Here is a 24,606-nt window from a genome sequence, read left to right on the forward strand (position 1 = left end):
TAAAAGGTATATTACTGAGAATTAATTTGAAATTCTGCTTTTTTGTGTTACTATTATTAAAAACAAAAAACAAAAAAACACAACCCTAACACGTAGGAAATAGGAATTCCCTTCCTCCTTCCTTGTGAATTGGTCTCTTCCTACCCTGTTTCTTAAACAGTGCTTCTTATTTTTACACAGTACAGTTACTTATACGTTTCTATTGACAAGAAAAAGTATTAGTACAGTTACTGCCATAGGAACCCATCAAAACATGACAACTAACACCACCATAGTGGGATGTAAAATATGAGCCTTGTAATGTGATCCTTGAGAAGGAGGCTGGCCGTAGGTTTAAGTACTTTTCCAGCTCTGAAGTAATGGCAGTGATTAGCCTAGTTTAATGAAAAAGTAGTCCTAACACTGCTGAGGTGTGCTGCAACTTCCATGAATCCTCTCGGTGCTGTTGTATTGCTATTCAGAAGTTGTGTGGAGTTGTTCTTATTTGGGGGAATGCATCTCTTTGATTCTGTTTTCGTTAGCAATGTTTTATTGTGTTGTTATTCATACTTTAAAAATAATAATATGAAGTGTTTCTTTGGGGAATATTTTTTCAGCTTGAAGTACATTTACGTTTCTTGAATGGGTCATTTTAGAACTTAGTCATGTCATGTTGCACTCATTCTCCTTCCACTTCTGCCTCAGAAAAGTGATTGCATGCTTGGGAACAGGCAGGGAGTACTGATGTACTGAATTAATTGTAGTACTGCTTTACTATGAAACATTATAAGTGGAGTTGAGAAGTTTGTTATCTAACAGCTGCTGTGGTGTTTAACTTCAGGTTACTTGTTGGGGGAACAAGCAGAAGATGTCAAAGAAAAGAAAACCCACTCTTAGTAGGCAATGAATGTGTTCGGTTTTACTTCCACTAGGAAATTGTCACAAGATGTTGAGAACACTTGAATTCTTGTGTTGTGCCATTTCTGACTGTGTAAAATACCTGAGTGGGAGAGACCTGTATCTAACGTACCTCAGCATGTTAGATATTGTGATATTTGATCTACAAATGACATGCTTTTTCTGAAATGGGCCGTATAAATATTACGTCAAGTCTTGATCTTAGTTATCTTGAAGCAATTTTTGTTTAAATGAAAACCTAAACTGACTGTGTTGATTTAATTGCAATTACTGCGTATTTACACTTCTAAGCATTCTGTTCTTGTACTCACGGGCATTATTATTAACCCCTAGAACAGATGGGAAACGAAAATGAGCTCATTCAGAATTTCATTTTCATTAAAGCAGTTAAAAATGTAAATCAGATTTTGTGTTCCCGAGTCCTTAAAAAAGCGGCACTGGAAAGTTTTTTTTGCTCCTAACTTTTCTGATATTTTTTGGAGGGGGATGGAGGTGAACAAGACCTGGGCTGGTTTCATGTAGGTGTTCGTATCCTTGTGAACATGACAGAAATAGCTGCAGTGGCACACTGCAGGTGCTGGAAATATCCACTGCTCCAGGCTGTACCTACAGAAAGTGGGGAAAAAGAAATGAAAAATTGAGTTGACAAAGAGGAATTGGCTGTTACTTCGGAGAAGGAAATGTGGGAAGGGAGAACTCAGTATTGGAGAGATTCTTAGAAAAGGCAAAAAAGGAAACAGGAAAAGCACTTGCCCTCGATTTCTTTTGTTGCTGGGTAGGTTTCACGTTTCTCATATATAGCAGACAAAAAATGTAAACGGCTGAATTTTCGGAAGGTGTTTCAGTTTCCTTGATCTTCAGCTTAAGTTCTAGAAATAGTGCTGTCATCAGAGTACAATATCTGATCACTTACAGGTTGTTTTTAAAGCACGCAGTGGTGTATGCGCTTCCTTCTTTCTGGGGATTGGATGTTATTGCTGGATTAACACGTGTTTTACTACTGAAGGATTTAGTTGTTTTCCTCAGCAATTGGAAGGCGCAGTGTTACAGATGTGCAGAATATTCTCAGATATGTTCCTCATTTCTTGTTTTAAATTATCTTCGAGAAAGTTTGTTCGTTTGTACAGCTGATTTTATCTCTGGGAAGAAAGTTGCACTAGCCTGAAGGGTCGATAGGCATGTCTTGAGCTTTAGGTCATTATGAGTGAATAATAGAGAGCCGTTCCTTGCTGATAAGAGAAGATGCACAGCATTGTTCAGATACATGTGGAGGTCAGCACAGTCAAGAAAGCAGGAGAGCTTTTAATCTGCACGCTACGTGATTAGTTCTGCATACAGAACTTCTTGGTAAAAAAATAATTACTTGCAGGGCTTCCCTCTGCCTACCAGCATGCCATGAAACTTCATTTTAGTTTCAGCAGGGTGTATTATCTATTAGATGTTCTTGTGTTATAAAGACAATGCAATGACAAAAAAGAACAAAAGTGGAAATGTGTGATGATGAGGAAGTAGGGACATGTCCTGTGTGTGTGTGCCAGTGCTTCAGTCCATGTCATCTTAAGTGTACCTGTGTCTGTAAGTGGATGGAGCATAAGCCCAAAAGATCCCAGAAATGAGAGTAGAGTCAGAGGCATGGTTTCCTGGCAGCTAGCCATGGATCCTCCTTCTTGAAAGCATTTTTTGAGCCAATTTCTCATACCAAAGATTTGACTGTCTAAAGGTCAGCACTACTGGCCTTTTAGATTAGATATTAGGAGGAAGTTTTTCACACAGGGTGGTGACGCACTGGAACAGGTTGCCCAAGGAGGTTGTGGATGCCCCATCCCTGGAGGCATTCAAAGCCAGGCTGGATGTGGCTCTGGGCAGCCTGGTCTGGTGGTTGGCAACTCTGCACATAGTAGGGGGGTTGAAACTAGATGATCATTGTGGTCCTTTTCAACCCAGGTCATTCTGTGATTCTATGATACTGAATGCTGCTAAGAAGTCCAAGGCATTGAGAAAGGCCATTTACCTTTGAGCCATCCACATCAGGAAACTGTCACATCTGCTGAGGAAGTCTGGGTCAAGGAAGGACTATGTTTAAGCTGGTAGCTTTAGTTACATTATAATTTTCATTATAATTGAATGTTCAGGAATAGGTATATATTTTTAAATGCTAGAAGAAAATTGTTCACCACTGATACATCTGAACTACATACACAATGTGTTCTGATTTCATTACTGGAGCGTATGTGGCAGTGTGTGTAGCATTTAGTGCTATTTATCAGCTGTGTACAGTGTAGTGAAAAGACTTGGGAGGGCGAGAGGTAACATTTAGATTACTAAATTAAAAAATGCATACTTATTTATTACTTAATTGAGATCTGTACTTAGGTGAATTTCTGGTTTCCAACTGAACTTTTACTGAACTTTTTTCAGTCTCAGTTTACCTTCTCTCAGCCTCTTAAAAAGGTATGCAATATGTTAATTGCAGAGCTTTTCCCACACATTATTTCCATTCAGAATAATAGGAATATGATAAGCTGTACTGGATTTACTTGATATGAAAAGCCTGGTCAATCCACAGTGGAGGATCAGGTCTTATCTCCTCTAAACCCCAGACCACCAGCAGGGACTCAGTACCATTTCTAATACTTAATATTTGAATGCTATTAATACTGTATTCTATTTTTTAGCCTTCCTGTAAAAGATAACAATTTATCTTCTAGTGCTCTTAACACATTCTCAGTCTCCATCTACTCAGTTTACAGTTTGAGTATTTTTACCACATGCTTCAAATTACTCAATGAGAATGCTGTTCTGGTAGACAAAAGTAAGATTTCTGTTGTTTGTTTTTAAATAAAAATATTCAAAATTTCTTTTTGCCTGAAAGAAATTTGCCTGATAATCTTGAATGCCTCAGACAGATACTTCCCAACAGGGTGTCTGTCTCTGGGCTTTATCTGTTTTCATCACATCCTTTTGTTCTTTCCCTTTTATGCTTGGATATGTTCTAATTTCTTTGCAGTTGTACAAGCCAAAGCACAAATGCTTATAAATTCTTCATGTTCATTATGTCACTGACAACTTTGGAATCTACTAAGGAGTAACACTTCATCTGTCTTTCAGCTTCCCCACTTCGTATTGTCAGAGGCTGCCCCTGCAGCATTCTGTGTTTACCCCCTATAAACACCGCTTATTAGTGAATTAATTAAGCAGGAGGCTAGTTGACGTGAAATGGTTCGTGTCCATACTCCTAGCCCTAAAACCAGAGTAGCTATATCCAAATTTACTTCTGGGAATGGTTGCCTTCAAGTGTTAGAGAGAAAGCTAGTTGGCCTGGAAAAGTTGTTTCAGGCCCTTCTCTAACAATTTCACAATACAGGCAGCTCATTTCCATGCACGGGAACTCTCACAGCATTGTTTATTTTAGTATAGATGTGGAGCTTTTACGCGTTTAGCCAGCTAAATCAATATGTTACCTCTTTATCATCATTTCTCAATTTGTACATGGCTGTGTTCTCAGAATATGCTGGGATGCTTAACGAGCCCTGTAGCAGTATGTTGGTGCTTCTTGATCAAAAGATCTTAAAATTAGTCATTGTTGTTTTAGTTTCAGTCTGGATGTGTTTGTGTTTCAAACATGCAGATATTTTCAAGCTGAATGTTTTTCTGTAGGCCAGATTGCATTCTTTCTTACAAACTAATTTCTGCTAAGATTGTGAGGTAAAGAAGGGACTCACTCCCCAGACAGCTTTTTCCTCTTCACATAGAACTTAAAGTATTTGTGTTCCCATTGGCAGAATCCCACTAGGATTTTCTTAATCAGATTTTTTTTATTCTGCTCTTATTTTTTTTAATGAATATTTGATGCAGCTGTGGTATAATGTTCAAGAATTAATTAATTTTCATATTTTTGTTTGATTAACAGCATAAATAGAAATGTGAGCTAGTACATTTGCTTTGATAATGTGGCCTGCATGTGAGAAATTGTGAACGGATTTAATTGCAGAAGAAATACGATTGATAAGATGTAGGTGGAGGAGTGCAACACTGAGTATGTGCAGATTCTAACAATGAAGTTACAGAAAAATTGGTGTAGTAATGTATTTTATATAGACATGTAGATTCATTAAATTTAGAAATTGCCTGTGCACAGCAGAAATCAGTAAACTCATTTTTTTTTTGTTCTGTGTCTCATGATTTACTCAGTATCTGCTGCATAGGCAGGGAGAAATAGTGTGGAAACCTTTACTTTGGTGGATGGAACAGCTGCTGGGAATCCAGAACACCTTTTCCTAGATGGCTGTTTTTGTGAGATTTGTATATCCCGTTTGCTATTCCCTTGTATAGACTCCTCCCAGTTAGTTGGCTTCCTACTGCACACCTGTCTGCACCTCTTTCAAAGTAGTGCCTGTATGTAGCACAGAGTAAAGAGAGGGAGAGCAGAGAAAGGACTGGGAAGAAAGGATCACTTTCCAGTGCTTACGATGCTCCTTTGGCCATGGAGCAAGTAGTTTGGACTTGGAAGTCTCGTTCTAGAAACTGCTTAGGTGTTTTGGGTTCAAAGAAGAACTAACATTTAAGTTGGCACCCTTATTTTGAAATATACAACATGAAGCAATACCTCTAATACCTTTTTTTTTTTTCTTGTAGTGTTTTACATCATGGAACAAGTATTTTTGTCTTCACTGCAGTTTCAAAAATGTGCAATATTCCTAAATGTTGGGAAACGCATGCAAATAAATAAAGAGTACTTATTACCATCTGTACTAAAGGTGTCAGTGTTATTTATAATGGATTGAGAGAAGCTCAGAGAACTGGACATCGTTGGTAGGGTAAATCCTTCCAGGGTCTTATTTCTGTGCAGCATTATCTATAGGCTAGCAGGCAGAAAGTTAGGCACCTATTCCTGACACAGGGGAAAAATGAGAATGAGAAAACGAGGTTGAGAATGCTTCTTAGTTTAGTTGTGCAAATACCATCTATCATTTTCATATTAGGTATTGAAACTCTGAACTAAAGGCAACAAGGAAATCGTATCCTAAATTTTGGGGAAAAGTTGAGACTGACTTACCACAGAAATCTTCCCTTCATAAGAACAACCCTTCAGACAAGGTGCTGACAGAATGTAATGAGTTGTACTGTTGTAATATGCATCATTTCTTTCTCTTTCTTTTGCACTGAGGGGGTGACAAAAGCAAAAATATTTTCTTCTAATTAAATTTCATAGTAGTTAAATAATAGACACGAGTAGCAATTGGCAAATGGATTTATGGCTGTTTATACTGCATACAATTCTCTTTCTTTAGTTAATTAAATACTTCTATATTATCTACATAGCTTTATACAGTCAATACGGCTTCCAGTCAATGTTATTTTCACCATTCAGAAAGTTGCATGTGTTTGTACACCATCTGCGTTAAGAACATAAACATGTATTTGTATTAAAATGTGTTTATGGACATAGTTGTTCAGCTCTGGAAATAATTATGAAACTTCATTGTTTCCTAAGTGGCCATGGTCAAAATCCACTGGATGTTAAATGTATTTTGTTTTTAACTTTTGTCAGCAGCTCAAAATACGTATTAGATCTTTAGCTTCAGTATTCAAATGACTGATTGCAGTTATTGCACTGTGTAGGAATGATCATTGCTGTTGTAATTTTTTTTTTTAATTCATGATATGTATTCTTTATATGTATATTTAAAAAGGATATTTCCTCTTTGAATACATGTAGTAGATAAAAGTAGAGGTTGTAGTCAAAACACTACCCTATCCTAGGATGTGACTATGAAAGAAGGCATGTATATAGCCAGCTTCTGTTTTTGTGTTTCCTTTGACACATGACTTAGTGACCTAAATAGTGTTCACTGAACACAAGTTTTTACATTCCATGCTGGCTTATAAGGCACGCTGTGTATAACTAATGCTGTATAGTAAGCTAGATTGAGTTGAATCTATTATTATTGTATTACAGTATATCTTTAGCATGGCAGTAACCTCTTATATTCCTGCCACAGCTGCACTGAATACAGGAATACTGCAAACGGTTGCAGAGACTTCCTCAGCATGGTGGCATTGAAGATTTCAGGCCATTCTCCGTGCAGCTGCCAGTCAGTCCGTGGTTACCTGAAAAGAGATGAGGGGTGTGGGGTGACACTGTGTTGCTATGACCTGCTTTGTGCACGTCTTGATGCTTTAGTTATCATTTCTCGTAGTGATTCCTACCGTGTGGTACCATTCATAATAGTGCATCTTTACCATTTAGATTCAGGCACTGTCAGTAAATCTTAGTGCTGCAGATTGATTGTTTTTCGAAATAAGGGGAACTTGGGTTTTTCTAGAATTTGTGAGTGTATTATGGACATAGCAAAAATCTCGAGGATCCTGAGGTTTTGCTTAAAGACTAAACCCAGACTACTGTCACACTTGACAGGCTTGATGAGCTGTCATCCTAGGAGGCAACAGAATGACTATAAAATTAGTAAGATGAGTAGGCCTTTGTTGGAAAGTTAATTCCCAGAAGTAGACTGGAGAATTTATCCTATTAACAATGGCACAGCTCAGATATTCCTGGATGTGAAGCCTGTCAGCTCTAGCAAAACAACTGCTGAAGCAATAAGAGGTGTTGCTGGGTTAGAATACTTTTTGCCAAGCAGTGAGAATGCAGTAGAAGAGTTACTCCTGCAAGGTAACTGTGGACTGCAGCACTGGTTCACAAGGAGACTCGGATTAATTTAAGTATCTATAAAAATGAAAGCAAACCTGGAAGTGAAGGATTTCAAAAAAAGTGAGTGCTGGATACATTTTGGTGCTAGTTACAGTGGAGTCGACCAAAAGGTAGTTGCTTAATTGTGAAGACTTTGTCCACTGGATGTGTGGATGCTTTCCCATGCAGTCCTCCTGCCAGCTTGCATGGCAGGCATGGCAGGATTTAAGAAGAGTTAAAGGAATGTAGAAGCAGCAAGGGATCTGATTTTTGCCTTCAGCTGCTAGCTTGGCCAACAGGACTTCATGGTGAATGAAGCTTTTGCCTTTTATTTTTGTACTTCTTCAGCAGCACAGACTTCCTCTTAACTTTGAGGCATTCAAAATCATCTTCTCTTGCTGTCAGTTCTGTAGTGTTTGTCTGGAATCTGTTGGAAGTCCTGGTAATGCAGTTTCTGCAGAGGCAGGTTTTCTATTTTGTTTTATTCCCTTCCAACCCCATCTGCCCTCATCTCTTGAATTTGCACTCCTGCATACACTCATCTAGTTGACATAGATTGTTTATCATCTTCCTTCTTATCATCTTACTACTTCTCTGAAAGAGTGGTCAGGCACTGGAATGGGCTGCCCATGGAGGTGGTGGAGCCACCGATCCTGGAGGTGTTCAAGGAACATTTGGATTTTGTGTTGAGGGTCATGGTTTAGTGAGAACTATTGGTGATATGTGGATGGTTGGACTGGATAATCTTGTAGGTCTTTTCCAACCTCGGTGTTTCTGTGATTCCATGATTCCTCCTAAGTTAGAGCATTATTAGTGTTAAACCATAAAATAGTATCTTAATTTCTTTCTTCTTGCTGTTCCCATAGATATTAAGAACATATTTTCGGTGACTTGAAATGTCACCAAAGTTGACATTCGTTTGTTTTTTGTTTTAAACTTCAGAGCATTACATGTTGCCTTTTTCCTGTTATTGTAATGTCTAATAAGATGAAACTTTCTAGATTGCTCATGAATTCTACCCGTCTTTTTGTAACAACAGATAATCCATCCTTCCTTAGCACATGCAGAAGTTCATCAAGACGTGTATATGGTTTTCTTCTGTCCGCAAAGGCTTCTTGATAGGACACAAATTTCTTAACCAGATTTCAAGTGAAGCAGAAATTGGACCATCTGTCACGTAATCTTACATAACCTGTGTTACAAAACATTGTTAGCACATTTAAATGCCGGTGCATGCAATCTCTGTTTACATGTGGATCTGTTGGAAAGTCTGAGACTCCCTTTCATGGGAATGGGGCTTTCCCAGTTTGCTCACAGTTGGCCCAGCACATACAGGAGGGGTGTTGGGCAGAGGCTGGAGCTGGAACTCCGGGCACGATGTGATACGTGCAGTCACATGGGGCTGCATGGGAACAGAGCGGGGAACAGCGTGCTGCTGCCAGCTGGGAGAGCAGCAGGCCAGATGTTTGAAAAGCACGAATGCTGGAGTTTGCTATTCAGTTGGTTAGCTGGCCAAATACAGTGTGAAGGTCTTGATTCGTCAGCAAGTCTTACTAGGTACTCACAACAAACTTTGCATCAACTGAATACTTTCTGAGAACTGCTGTATAAGGAATAGTTTGCTGGGTGCTGCTTTGTGTGTCAGATACTCCGTTTCTCAGTTGGTACAACATGAAATTGGAAAATACACAAACAGTATTTTGAAGGATTCAGTTGCTAGCTTGTAACTTGGGTTGGAATTCCTGGTACTGTTGCAATCAAAGGAGAAAATTCTGAAAAGATTGATGATGTCAGTGACAAAACTCTCCTAGATATGGAATCAAGTGTGAGGTAGCTTGGTGGTGTGTGCTAAAAGCTTGAGCAGAGCCTTGAAGAGTAGTGTTGAATTAAGCATTTCTAGGAACTACTTTGCTTAACTCTGACGAGTTTTATGAAGGAACTTCCATGAAATGAGTATGTTAGACATGACTTGATGCAGCAGACTCATTAGGTTCTAAGCAGACATTTCTATCTGGAGTGTGGCACCAAGCCTTCACGACGTGTACTGAATGTTGCAACCTATAACTAGCACCACAAACTAATTAGGAAAGACTTGGGAGAGATCTCTGGTGGAGAATGGCACCTGCTTCTCCTTTAGCTGAATGTGGAGCTAATGAATTGACTGTTGGACTGTAATAGTTGATGCCATCTTTGCTATTGTCATGCACGGCAAATTGATCGTGCCCCAATACAGGGAGTGAAATATCCAAATAAGCCAGGCACTTTGTAGCAATACATAAAATTGACAAATACTAAGCAAGCGTGTGGAGGACTCGTAAGTTTTCACTCAGAGGCCATAGTAATCTTTGTCTAGATGCTTTTTTATTCAGATTCTCCAATTTTACAAGAAGCAGATTCAAAAGTCACTACAAACCACAGCTTGAGAGTTTGCTGCATTCTGTAAGCCCATTCAAGACTACTGTTGATAGCAAATTCTGCATGCCATTAGCTGTAGTGCAGAATTCTTTGTATTTTTGTTTCCAAATATCTGAAAACAATCTTGAAGCAACTTCTTTTTTTAATTTTTAATTTTATTTTTTCATGGACTGGGATGAAACAAAATGGAGTTCTGTCACAGGAACACAACATGTAATACATGAATTTGATTTTCCAGATAATGTTATCTTTTGATTTCCAACTCTTTGGATCCTTAGAGGAACCAGGTTTTCAGAAAACATTGAAATGACCTGCCCTTTAAAATTAGCCATCCTCCACAGGTCTTTGGTTGCCTGTGTATTTTCCACATTAAGTACTTTGCATATCCTGTAGATCTGGATGTTCACCAGATTTTTTTATTTTTTATTTTTTCTATGTGAAATCTGTCAGAATAGAGACATAATCCAAGCTGGCAGGAGGTAGTGGGTTGTAAATTGAAATTGCGATTCAGTTTCTTGAATATTTTAGGTCATGCGTTCGCTGGGCTAATGTCAATGTAAGATGCCATGCAGTAGCAGGATGAAGCCTTTTGGTATGTGTACAGAAGCCAGATCTCATCATTATTCCATTATCAGCAATCCTTCATTGTAGTACTTTGTTTTCATCTCAGATGCCAATGAAAATTTTATACCCTATATAAAATGCTTGTTTTATTAGTCATTTCCTTCTGGTCCTTCCTCTATTTCGTTGCTTTAGTTCATTTTTGTACATATTAGCTGCATCTTTCAAGCCTAATCATTCATTGGCATTGAAATTAAAAGAAGAGAGGATGAGAAGATCGAGACCTATGTTGTTGATACGTATACCTGAGACTTTGCCAAATTAAGGAAGCTTTTCTGACTAAAAGTCTCTAAAATCAGATTAAAGTGTGCATTTCTGGTCCGTAGATACAGATGTAGGTTGTTCTGAAACATGGCATTAGCCTTTTGTAAATACCTGATCATAATTTGTGGGCTTTTGCACAGCTGTTTTTCAGTAATAGAAAAGCTCATTTTATTGTACTTAAATGTTTTACATTTTAAAAGCAAGACCTGTCTTTACGGTAAGTATTCTGCTGTTTGTACTGTAGCTGTATGCCAGATTGTTAAGATTAGTATTTAAGACTAGTAAAGCTCATTTAATAAGCTAATTTACAAAGCTTCTCCTCTACGCTAAAATTCCAGGTCATTCTTTCTGCAGTAAACAAAAGGAGGGTTTGAAAGATTGAGGTCTGTGCAGTTGTCTGTAAACAGTCAGTACTCATGTAGCATTAAGGAATCATACAAAGTCAGGCTATTATGGTTTGGTTATTATAGCTGAAATTCAGTAATACAGTGTTGTTAAACTCCATGGATTCATAAATAGTAAAATGTCCTCCCTGTAAACTAGCATGATGTTAACATGGATGAGTATGTGATAGGTGTAACGTAAGTTTTTTTCACTTGTGGTAGGGCAAAAAAACCCCAACATTTTAGCCTTTGTGGGTTTCTTTTTCCTCAGTTCACTTAGATGAGGTTGGGGTATATTAGGAAAGAGAGAATGTTCTTCGAAGATGTGGAACTTCAGTAAACTGAATGAGAGCTAGAGGAGCTGAGAGTTTTTGAGGGTGAAGTTGGTGCATGCTTAGGCTTAGGGAAAAAGTACATCATCTCTTCAGGTTGATTTGAATCCTGTTTTCCTGTGAAATAAGACATGATAACATTGTGAGAGTTGTTAACACACATACATAAAAAAAGAAAGATGATTTTAGTTTGCAAAGGTCTTTTAATTTATACACACCCATAAGACTTTTCTAAATCCCCCAAAAATGTTAGTCCAGTAGAGTTGGAAACAGTGTTGTTATTTGCTTTCAGAGGGGAAAAGGGGACAAGATCTTTAAAATTTCAGAATGCCTGTGTTTGACAGAACTGCATTTACACATTTTAATAAAGGAGGTATTAACAGAGGAGTATATCAAGGATGTTCATATTGCTCAGCTCTGCTGGGACATGGGTTTAATAAAAAGCATAAGGTTCAGTATTTGTATTTTAAAACATGGAACAAAGTGGATTATTCTGGAATACAGGCTTCTTTTTTTTTTTAAAGCTTAAATAGCTATTCATTCTTGACAGAATGGACAAGTCCAAACAAAGGTGATTGTGAACATACTGTATTTTGAGAACTGTATGTGTTTTCTCTGTAGGGATTTTTATTTGCTTTTATTAAGTATTCTTAGGAAATCTTTCTTTCAGCAATGAAAGTGCTTTATGCTAAGCTCAAGCTTTGGCTTGGGCCAAAAGGTATGAGGAAATTAGATCCAGCCACAGCACTCCTGGCGTCCCATTAGACAAGGTAAGGCAGTCTAGCTTCTGCCATTGGTGAAATGGCACGTGCACATGTTCAGCCATGTATGCCTGTATTTCCCCTGCTTCAGTACTAATGTTCATCTGACCCTTGCTCACTTTGATAAACTAGCAGAAAACCAACCTAGAATTCTCTTGATTTGCTAAAAGTTCTCACTTAAGGAGTGGCAATGGGGTGGTCAGGAAAGAAAGTCATGCAGACCATTGAGTTACTTCTTTAGATTATTTTATATATATTTGTATATAGTTTCAGATTAAATGGGTTAGAATTATTCATGGATTTGATTAATCTGGTTCAGGACTTTGTGAAGCCTGTATCTTTCTTTGGTATGTCTTTTCCTTGATTTCAGTAGCTTTTGATGATCTCAGAGGAGTACAAGACAAAGCATTCATTTGTGTAAGTGTAAATACAAGAGAAATTATCTTTCAGTGTTGGCTACTTCAGTTAAAATACAAACTCCTTCAGTCAGAGCACAGTGGTGGTAATGATGATGGACCCAGTGACGTACTGAACAGTTTGGAGTCTTCTCCAGCTAGATCTTTGTGGTGAACGGTATTTAAAACTCTTCTCAAGGTCCATTTTGGGCCACAGTAAATTGAAAATACTGTGATCCTGAGAGTTTTTAGCTTTGCGCATAGTTCAGGATCCTGCAGAGCTGTGCTCTTTCTCCTGAATTTAGAAGAATCTATCTTAAAGTACCAACCACTAATGCATACAGGTAGGAATTTAGCCTGTCAGAATCCATAAGCCACAGGCATATTTTGGTGTTTGTTCACAGTTACCTAAAATATTTCTGGCTTCAGGATGATCAGAAAAGGGAAGAGATGCTGTCCAGTACATAGATTGATATAGTAAGAGCTTTAAATGGATGCTTCTGTCACTGAGGGAGTAAGGTACATTTCAGATGATTTAAAATTGTGGTTATTGAGCTTTCGGAATTGGAGATGAGCGTTTGATTCCAGGAAACATTTTTGTGTCTGTCTTAGGATTGCTACATGTTGAATGTTGAGAAACCAGTGCAGATATGCTTTAGAGCACATGATGTCATGGGACTCATAAAATTACGTTATGCACCATTTCTGACAACACTTGAAAGTTTGGCTATGCTTCATGTGTTTTATCAGTTACGTTGCACAGTGTGTCTTTATTCACTTCACTATTTTTAAACTGACTGAAGCAAAGAAGGCATTGCCTTCTCAGTGTCCTCAGTTACAAGGACACCCACCTCAGTCAGCAGTGGACCTGCATTTTCCCCAGTCTTTCTTTTGCTATTGACGCATTTTAAAAAGCCATTATTGTTGTCCTTGACTTCCCTCACCAGATTCAATTTCAGGTGGGCCTTAGCTTTCCTTGTGGCATCCCTGCATACCCTGACAGCATTTCTGTACTCTACTCAAGTGCCCAGACTCCATTTCCACATTCCGTAGTTTTTTTTTTTTTTTTTTTCTTCTGAGTTTTTCCATGAGCTCCTTACTCATCCACATGGATCTCCTCGCACCTTTGCCTGATTTCTTACTCTCTGGGATGCACCAGTCTTGGAAGTAGTGATGTTTGAATGTCAAACAGCTCTCCTGAGCCCACTTAAAGCACTCTCACCCATGGGATATATCCAAGTAGGTCTTTTGAAGAAGTCACGGTTCTCCTGAAGCCCAGTTTCTTCTATGTTAGATCCTGAACTCCACTGTCTCATGTTTGCTGCATCCAAGACTGCTCCAGTCTTCATTCACATTCCTAACCAGTACTTCGTAAGAACAGGTTCCCACAGCGTGCCTCTCCTTGTTGGCTCCTGCACCTCCTGCATCAGAAATTTATCATAAACACACTGTAGGAACCTTCTGGACTACATGTGCCTGGCAGCATTGCTTCTCCAGAAAATATCAGGGTGATTGAAGTCTCCCATGAGAACTGGTGCCTGTCATCATGAGGCTATTTTCAGCTGTGTGTGGGAAGCCTCATCAGCTTCCTCCTCCTGATCAGGCAGCTGGTAGTAAACACCCACACTGTGCTACCCCTCTTTGCCTGGCCCTTAATCTCACCCATACGCTTTCCACTTGTTCATCCTTTCCTAGGCAGGGCCTGATACATTCCAACTGCTCTCTCACATAAAGAGCAACTTCACTGCCACGACTTGCTGATCTATCTTTCCTAAAAAGTACATAGCCATCCATAACAGCATTCCAGTCTTGCAAGTTGTCCCAGCCATGTCTCTGTGATGGCAGTGAGATCATAGCCCTGTGACTGCATACTAATTCTTTTTGTTTATTCCTCATGCTGTGTGCATTGGTATATAGACAATCAGAGAAGAAACAGGAGCAGAGGATGCAGATTTCCCTACGGGGATGCAAAAAAGGGCCCCCCACAGCTATACACACCCTTGCTGGCCTGCTGGCTCGTATCATGGGAGGCAGTTAAGGAATGGTTGCACTGTTCTGGTTGCTTGGCTTATTTGCTGTTCAGTTGCAATGGCATTGAGCATTGCCATTTTGGACCCCAGCCTCAAAGTGCTTCAGTTTAAAGTAATTTGTGCATACATAAGTACTACTCGTTAACTGCTTTTATTAAAAATTTTCATAAAATGATTAAGAAGTTCTCATAGTAATGTAATTACTTAGTTTTTAGGCTCTCCAAATGACCATTTTATTATAACAAAAATAAAATTTAGGTGTAGATGAACTATTTTTTTTCAGTTTGTTTGGAGTAGTATCATCTGCTTATGATTGCCCTTTGCCATAGAGATCCTATGAATTGCATTTGATCTTAATCTTTGGATTTCAGATTTAAGAGAAGGGAAAGAAGTGGGATGAGTAGGGAAAGAAGTAAGTGAAAAAGAAATAGGATTTAAAAACCTTTGGGAAGAGAAATGTTGACTTGTAAGTTTTAAAATGTTGTAAACAACTTACTTTTTGTAGGAGTGTGTTTTTTTTGAGATTTTAAATGGGATTTTAAGTAGCATAAATGATCATTTCTAGCTTAAAGGAAAAAACAACTGTATCTAAATGCAATTTCTATTTTGTTGAATCCCTAAAAACAAATAATTGTGCAGTGAAGCTGACTTTTTAACAGAGGGCAATGTAGCAGTGGTTCACATGAGGATAACATACATATGCTTTGAATATCGTAAGCACCAGTGAAACTCAAATCATGTTTGCGTGGGGTACAGTGATATATATACACTATGTATATATATATATATATAATACTATATATATATATAAAACTTACTAACTCTGAAATTTTCTTCTTCCTTCTGGAATTTGCTAACATGTTAAGAGCATGGTTATGAAACTGATGCTTCATTTAATGAAATAATAATGTGCACAGAATATTCCCTGAAGGTCATCAATAATACTGTTTTCTTTAAATAAACGCTTAAAATCGTTCTGATTCACCATAAATTAGTGGCTTCAGTGTCTACTGACAGTAATTATATCAAAAGCTTTTTTTTCTTCTAAGATGTTAAATATTTTTAGTATATACAAACGGGAAGATAAAAGTTTTGAATGATCTCCTGATTACGTAGTATTTTGAGTACAATTTAATTGGCTTGATGTTGTTTTTCAACAAGTTGAAAGCTTCCAAATGTAGGCAACTTTGGAATAATTTCATTAGAGACGTCATAGCTACATGTCTGTAAAATGAAGGCCACTGTGGTCATGCTGTCTTTATATTTTGGAATGTTGTAAGTTCGGAAAGTTACGTTTTATAATGCTAGAATAAATAAGTTGAGATAATTAATTTACTGAGCTGGTTAGCTATTTGATTTTTGATGTATACGTAGCTTCTGTGCTTGCAGACCTCTCTGGGATAATCTATCACTGTAAAGTATATCAGCGTTTTTCTGAAAGGATTTAAAGGGATTTCTAATAGTCATTAGTCGCAGCTGCGGCTCAGTTTCTGACCTTGAATCACTGCCTGCAGTAAATCTTAACTCTCTTCATCTTGTGTAATAGATAGAATTTGGTACATTGTTTTTCTTTAGGTCAGAAGAAAGGAAGGAGCTGTTTTTCTGGGCTTAACCTCAGTAAGGGTATTGGTAAACTGTACGGAATAATTACTTAGGGTAGCAAAGTAAAAACTGACTTTGCAAAAATGGGTTTAGTCACAAGAAAACTCAATGGGTTGTACTGGTCTGTTCAGCCCTGAGAAAAGAAGACTCGGGTGATCTTATTAATCTTTATAAATATCTTAATTAAGTGTGGGATCCAAAAAGACATGGTCAACCTTCTTTCAGTGGTTGGTTGGGACAGGACAAGGGTGAACGGCCATAAAATGGAGCATTGGAAGTTCTGCACCAATATGTGAAAGAACTTCTTCGCAGTGATGGTGATGGAGCACTGGAACAGGCTGCCCAGGGAGGTTATGGATTCTTCTCTGGAGATACTGAAGACCCACCTGGATGCCCACCTTTGCAGCCTGCTATAGGGAGTCTGCTTTGCAGAGGGGTTGGACTCAATGATATCTAGAGGTCCCTTCCAACCCCTCCAGTTCTGTAATTCTGTGGTTTAGTTATGAGTTATTGCTGAGGTTTATGAAGATATTTAATATCTAAAGCCAAACTGTCTCATACCTGCATTTTTTGTATCATCTATTGTCAGTCTGAGTATGACTTTGTTCTATACCATTTGACTTCCATTTGCAGTATATCTCCATGTTTGCGTAGTTTGTTTCCTTTGGCAGTTCAGTTCTTGAGAGATAAGAATGATTAGTTACACATATTCAAAATCTTTTTATTTTATTTTATTTTATTTTATTCCAGTTATCTAGAAAAGTATGAAAAAGTCCATCATTTTGGGGAGGAGGATGAGGAGGTACAACCAGGCAATCCAAAGCCACAACTTCCCATTGGTGCAATCCCAACTTCCTATAACTACCAGCAACACAGTGTGTCAGGTAAATTTTTGAGATTTGTTTTTTAACTTTTTTTCCATGTATTTTAGAACAAGCTACAGTAATAGTGTATAAATATATTTATATTAAAATCATCAAATCTGTGGGTTCTTTATTTAATGCATCAAAAAGCTTTCCACTGTGAGTCACAATGGAATGAGAATCTGTAAGCCATTACACTTCTTTCCAAATATTTCTTCTTTTAATTAGCAAGACTAAAGTTATTTGTCTTGAAACACAACATACCGTGAAAATTCACAGATTTTGTTTCCATTGATTCAGTCATTTCTCTGGAAAGCCAAATATCTGGGTTGAGCATAGGATTATTTAAGCTTTAAAGTCTGAAGAATAAAGCTCATGCGTAAGAAACCTGAATCAACTTCATTGTAAATTATAGACTAAAGTGTCACTGTCGGAAAACAAACAAACAAACAGAAAAAAGCAATAAATCTCATGGGCTCTGGAATGGGTGGGTAATTTGTTGCATAGAAAGCACCTTCATATTATATTACAATTCTATTCTGCTTTAATTAAAGTTTACATTTTCAAAGCTTTTCTTTGAAAGATCACACTGCAATATTGCGTTCTGGAGTTTCTGGAGGCATTAATATCTAACTAGAATGGTGCACAATTAGGTAACACATCTTCAAAATTCAAAGGAAATGGGGCAAATCAGTTGAATACTGTAAAAGCAATACTTTAGAAGTACAATATTTTTAAAAAATATCACTCAAAAAAATTGGGCAAAATATGATTTGAATATTAATCAGTTTAGCTATGAAAACATTGTTTTAATTTTTTTTCTTATTTAGATTACCTTCGTCAAAGCTATGGGCTGTCTATGGACTTTAACTCACCAAATGATTATAATAAATTGGTGCTTTCACTGTTATCTGGACTCCCAAATGAAGTGGATTTTGCAATTAATGTATGTACTCTTCTTTCAAATGAAAGCAAGCATGTCATGCAGCTTGAAAAGGACCCTAAAATCATCACGTTACTGCTTGCTAATGCTGGGGTATTTGATGACAGTAAGTATGTGACATTTTTGCAACAGAAAAGTCAATACCTGTTTACTGCTTTTTATCACAACCCTTAGTAATGGAATTGTTTGTACTTTGTTACCCTGGAATATACATGTTCTTTTTTAATATACCTGTTCTTTCTTTTAATATACCTAGGTTTTTTTGTTTTGTTTTGTTTTTTTTATACCTCTTTCTCAATTCTTGTTTTTATCAGACTTGAAGCATTACAAGTACTCTTTTTAAGTTAGATAATTTGAAACAGTGTTATTTAACAATTTGAAGAAAAGTGAGAATTAGCCTTTTATTGGTGCAGCTCATATTTGCAGCATTGGATTGTACTGCATTACTGCTTTCTTCTGAATTCATAGGACAGTGCTGATTTTTCATAATTCTTTCCTAGTGACAATCACAAATTAAAAACTAAAAAAGAAGTGCTCTTAAAACTGACCCACCAAGGTCTTATCCTGGCACTTCATATTCAAGTGTAGTGAATTCAGAAAACAAATCTCAAAGGATAAGAGATAGTTAATGTATTAACACTTCAGTTTTTAAAGATAGTCTATTCCCTCAATATACAAAAAATATGTGAAAAAAATTCTTCTGTTCAAAATCTTCAGTGTGGCTTCCATGACAAGTTGTTCCTTGTTAATTGCTCATCTGTCTTTCTGTCAGAGAAGGGGGTAGAAAGGAGAAAAGAAGAAGGGAAAAAAAAAGGTTACCCTAAACCATCCTAAAATCATAAAAGTGTATCTCCTATCTCATAATGATGGGGAGGAAGTACTTACTGTTTTTATGTAACTATTTTCTTTTTTTACCATAGTAAATAGATGAAAGGAATGTTTTTAGCTAAATATGTTTGTCTGTTACTACAGATGATCGTATGTATCTGTTGAGTGCAAATATGCTTTGCACATGTAAGCACAAACATGGTTTGTCAGAGACTCAGTTTTAAAATTATGGGGAAGAATCCATGTTAGACACTGTATTCTGATTTTTGGTTTTTTTTTTTTTTTTTCTTTTAATATCATGAACAGTTTTACATAATGATCTGTAGCTTTTTTTTTTCCCCCCTCAGTACTGCATTAGTGTTTTCTGACTTCTCCCTTATGTTTCTGACTTGTGCCTCTGCCTTTCAGTTCAGCTCAGATCAATTAGATACTGGTCTGTCAGTATCTTCATCTAGCCCAATTACAGGAACTTTCTAAGAAAAATGAAACTTAGTCCTCCACATTAATAGTTCCAAGGATGCTTCCTCTCTAGATTTGAGTTTGCCGTCACTCATTGTTCCTCTGATGGAACTTTTATGGATTTAGGAATTGATAATAATTTTGTATTATTATTCCACAATTTCTTGGACTTTGCAAAGGTAGGCAGCATTTTCTCAAGTTCTTACATTTGAATCCGAGCACAGGCTTGTCCATAGCTGGCTGTGCTTCTACTGCTTACATTGAAAAATATTTGAGTGACAGTAGTCATGAGTAGTGGCAAGCATAGAATGAGGCTTACTCTTTTCTTTACCTGTGGAGAAAGCTTCATTTTTATTTTACCTGATGCCTCTAGAGATTACATCTTCTGAGTGTCCCAGCAGCATTAGGCAGACTGCTTAAGACAAACTGGGGAAACGAAAGGTGATGTTTACGTACTTCTAAGCATGAAGCTTGTATGTTATAAATATTAAAGGTAAATTGTCAAGTTATGTGATGAAACAAAATCTGTAATAGCAAACTATGAAAATACTGTCAGTAATTTCAGGTGTAAATGATAGCTGATTAATTTTATTTGAAGTGAATGTGGGTTTTAGACTTGGCTTGTCTATAATTAGGGTGTTAAGAATGATAATAATATTTATAACGCAGTGTTTCTAGGTAGCAAGAAAATTATGTTTTCAGCTCCTTCTCTGACCCTTCAGTAGTTTGAGATGACAGTTATATTGTATGTAGTAGGACAGTCCCAGAGGCTTGAGATGTTTATGTAATATCTACACTATGAAATGCTGCATAAAGCCCTGGTTTGGGTTCTGTAGAAGCTGAAATAAGACTTGGAAATGAGATCTGTTATATTTTGCTCAAAGTATTGAAACATTGCAAACCACAATGTAAAATAAATAAATAAATAAAAAGTGTGGCATTACTTGCCATTAGTTTATTACAGAATATTGCAAGACAAAGCTTAGTTTTACAGAGACTGAATCTTATCTGCTGCTTGCAAGCGGTGATGGTTAGAAAATCTTTGGTACTGACTCCATGAAACATCCAAGAGCACTGATTAGGCTTCCTGGTTAAATACTGCCTTTCAGCTGAGTGCTGTCAAACTATCAGTGCTACTCTTCTGCTTTTCAGAAAACAGTTGTGGGAATTTGCTTGACTACTGAAATAGTGTTTACAGCTTATGCTGGGTACATGGAAAATAGTTGTTCATGTGAGGCTGAAAACTGAACACTTGTCTTCTTTAAAAGAGCTAAGGAGAATTTTCCCATGGTTTTTATTTATTTATTTTGGAATTCATAAAGCAGTCAATTCCTCTGGTTATTCTCTGTTTAAACTATAAAACTGCAGTAGAAGTTAATTAAATCACTGGAGAAATTTCAGGAGGTTTATCCGATTTAGTACAGGATTCTTTGAAGGAAAATGAGATGCTAGAATAGCTTGTAGTGTTGTTGAATCTTTATTTGGTTTGTGGATTAGCAAAAAAGTTAAAATGTTCAAATATCTTTTGTTTGTTTGTTTGCTTACTGAATTCTGCTTTTTATGCTTAAAGCTTTAGGATCGTTTTCTGCTGTATTTGGAGAAGAATGGAAGGAGAAAACTGATAGAGATTTTGTTAAGGTAATTTTAAGAATATTAAATTATTTTAAACTGCATATGGTGGGTCTCAAATCCTTTAAAAAAAAAAAAAAAAAAAAAAAAAAAGATGTACCAGGATATGTATCTTGAATTACTCAACTTCATTCCTTTCATTTAAATATAGTAAAACACTAAGTCACAGTTGTCATAAAATGTTGGGATAAGCAGGAAGAAAAGTGGTTAGAGAAGGTAGGCGCAGGTAAATGGATAAAGAAGTTCCAAGTTTCAATTCTTAAGAGCTAACGTGTGAAGAGAAAAACTATCCAACATATTTAGCAGAAAAAAAAAAGGTAATATTTAAAACTGCTGTGATCAGTAAAAAAAACAAACAACAGAAACAAACAACATTCTGAATTGTGAAAATAGGAACAATAACACAAGAAGATAAGGCAAATTTAATTCAGTTAGGAACGTGTGCTTGTTTCAGTTAGTGTTTTTGCACAAGACATTTTTATCTTTCCACTAGAGGGCACGATGTGCTGCATTAGTAATGAAATGAGGTTAAAAATATAAGAGAAGTTGCTTTATGTAAATGCTTGCTCCTTATTCTAGATGAACATTTTGAGGTGAATGAGAGCCTGCAATGTACTGTAGTTGAAAGAGATTTGACATTTCAGTGTATTTACTGCGATACACAGCAACTTCCTTAGACAGAATTTCAGGTGAAAATTTGTGTGACTGAAGTAGAAGAAAGTGTGCTGTGCTAGTTTATGGCTTTTATTGCATGAAAATATGAATAAGTGAGCTGCTGAGTTATTTACAGGTTGGGAGACAGTTTTCTGCTCAATTTCTTAATCTTTTCATGTATTTAAATGTCTTGCCAATGTCTTTTATATAAAGAAATATTTGTTAGGAGCTCTTTCCATTTGTCTTCTGTTTCATTTTTATGTAACTGAATTTTGGGAAAAGTTGGACTACCAAAGGGTTAGTTAAATGATAAATATTGCTGAAATGTCAGTGAATAGATTCCCTAAGAATTATTTCCTAAATAAAGTTAACAAAAGAAAAAAGGTAAGCTTTAGTTTTCGTTAGTGTATGAACTTGAAAACATGGTTTAAGTGTGCTGAAGAGAAACATGGAAAATAATGCTTCTTAATATTTGTTACCTTTTCCACTGAGGACGATGCTGGAATACCTTAGGTTGTGGGTTTTTGTTTTTTGTTTTTTTTGTGTGTGTGTGTGTTTTTTTTTTAAGCACTTAGCACTTCTGTTTTGACTTCACCCTAAACTGTCACAGACTGTTGCTGATCCAGAGCAGCAACAAGTACTACATTTAGATCTGTAAACATTTAAAACCACGTGGAATTCTAATTTAATATATGTTCATTAATTATATAAATTTAAGTAATTGTGGCAGATAAAGGCAGATGGTTCTGATAAATGTTTTGAACGAGAGTGTTAAGTAGAACCACTGTAGCTGCAGTAAAATTTACTAACAACAAACTTGGACACTCTCCAAGGTTTATTCTTGAGCATTTAACATATGTATAGTATCACTCTAGTGAAAGTCTTCTGAAAGCATGTTAGAAACATACCACCACATCTAAAAATATCTCTAATGCCAAGGATCCGGATTTTTCATGACATCTCACTTTAAACATTTGTTTCACCCCACTGCTGAAAGTCCTTTATTTTGTACTGCAGCTGTGAATGTATTAAAACAGAAAACAGAAAGCATGATGGGAACTTCCTGACATAGAAGGGAAATATTTGATTGGCAGGGTAGATATAATGCATTTGCTTTTTATACCTTTAAGATTAATAGAATGGTTGTTGAGTGTGTGCTCCCTCCTTTCACTGTTCACGTTACCTTTTTAACAGTTCATGTTGGTTTGTTTCTATTTTACTGCCAGTTCATTTGGTTTTGTAGTCATCATTCCAGTATGTTTCTCTACTGCAATGGCAGCAGTTTAGGATTTTGTTAGAAAACAAAAAAGAATTCTTAGAGAGGAAAAGTGCAAAACTATGAATTAAAAGCATTGTGATAGCATGAACATAGAAAGAGTGGAGATGAATAGAAAGTAGGGGGAAAGAGCTGTTTCTCAAATGTATAAATTCCAAGCTAATTGGGATTAATTTGATAGAAATTCTGTTGAGCTTGTAAGCGTTACCCTCAGACATCAGAGGTTTTTTCATTTGTTGGAGTCTGGGTTTTTGGTTTTGTTTTTCAGAGAAGTTCTGGAAGTCTTGAAACTTGTGAAAATTATTGTTGGGGTTAAATTCAGGATTCATAGAGAAATTGATAATTTCTGTTGTTGGTAAATGAATGTTAATTTAAGTGTTGGTATGTCCATTTTATAAAAAAAAAAAAAAAACAAAACAACAAAAAACCAAAAAACCAAAACACAAAAACCAAAAAACTGAACTCAGCTGAAAATAACTTTTCAAATGGAACTTGTACAAAATACAAGTGACCTGATGCTTAGAACATTTCATGTGTCATCTGTGTAGCTACAATTACTGAATTAACTTTTTTCTTAAGGTGCCTCTTATTATTATTATAATATATAAACATAAACACCAAACTTTGGATTGTAGAAGAGGTTTTAGTTTCTGCACGTCAACATCTTTGTGTGTTTGCGTAATTATAGAATTATGTATTAAAAATTCCTCAAATGGCTTTTAGAACAAATTAGCATTTGCTTAAAATAAACTTTAGCTTTTGTTCTCTTAATAATATTAGGGTTTTTTAAATACAGTTCAAAAAAAGATTAAATTTTATCCATCTTTTTCCTTAGACAACATTTTAGGAGCAAATAGAAATATCTGTGTGTTCAATGTTTTATTGCTGCTGCTCTGTTTTCTCTTTTCTATATATAACCACTTCATTTTTCACAATTCGTGGTAAGCTGTCATTTGTGAAGCTTTGTAAATGGGCAGTAGTATCATGAATTTTTCAGAACAGTCTACTAGTCTGATAATGTCATGCAGACAAAGGGATATGCATCTTTACTTGTATCCTCTGACACCACTGATAGTCCTGTTGAAGGTAAAGATGAAAAGTGGTGTATTTCTTTATTTAATACTAAACTTTGAGAGAATCCATTTTTATTTATTTATTTTTTTTACCAATCCTCCCTGCATTACAAATTTTCCAAATAATTTTTTATAATTTCAGTTTTATGTAGTGCTGGATACCTTCTCACCTTGTACAGTGCTAAACTAAATCAAAATCTTGAACATGAATACGTACTCAGTCTCTGTTCCATGAATTGCCGGAGTTTGAATATCATTTTAATTATGCCTTCTGTTTTCCTTTATAGCTGTGTTAGTTTGTTGATTTTGCTCCTTTTGAGGTCTCCCATTCCTGCCATTAAGCTTAAATCTCCAGTTATTTGGAATAAAACCTTGTCCTTATTTAAGTTCTTGGAGTTCTTGGCTGTGGAATTCCAAAGTTTGTTCTCATGCAATTTTTGTGCTTTCTTTATTGCTTTGCATAATGCTTTAGTTCTCCAGTTTTCTTCTT

The 24,606-nt window shown here is 36.5% G+C and overlaps 1 protein-coding gene across 5 annotated transcripts in view; it reads left to right on the forward strand.

Annotated features, from left to right (window-relative positions):
• Nucleotides 1-24,606, forward strand: part of ARID2 (AT-rich interaction domain 2) — a 107,896-nt gene that overhangs the window by 44,927 nt on the left and 38,363 nt on the right. For all 5 annotated transcript variants that reach the window (XM_085219924.1, XM_085219908.1, XM_085219916.1 and 2 more), the window contains 3 exons: nucleotides 17,142-17,275; nucleotides 18,085-18,303; nucleotides 21,055-21,122. In XM_085219924.1, the coding sequence (XP_085076050.1) occupies nucleotides 17,142-17,275; nucleotides 18,085-18,303; nucleotides 21,055-21,122 (421 nt within the window). The remainder of the gene's footprint in view (nucleotides 1-17,141; nucleotides 17,276-18,084; nucleotides 18,304-21,054; nucleotides 21,123-24,606) is intronic.

Source organism: Meleagris gallopavo, chromosome 1, assembly GCF_905368555.1.
Source record: "Meleagris gallopavo chromosome 1, MGAL_WU_HG_1.1, whole genome shotgun sequence".
Lineage (NCBI taxonomy): Eukaryota > Metazoa > Chordata > Aves > Galliformes > Phasianidae > Meleagris > Meleagris gallopavo.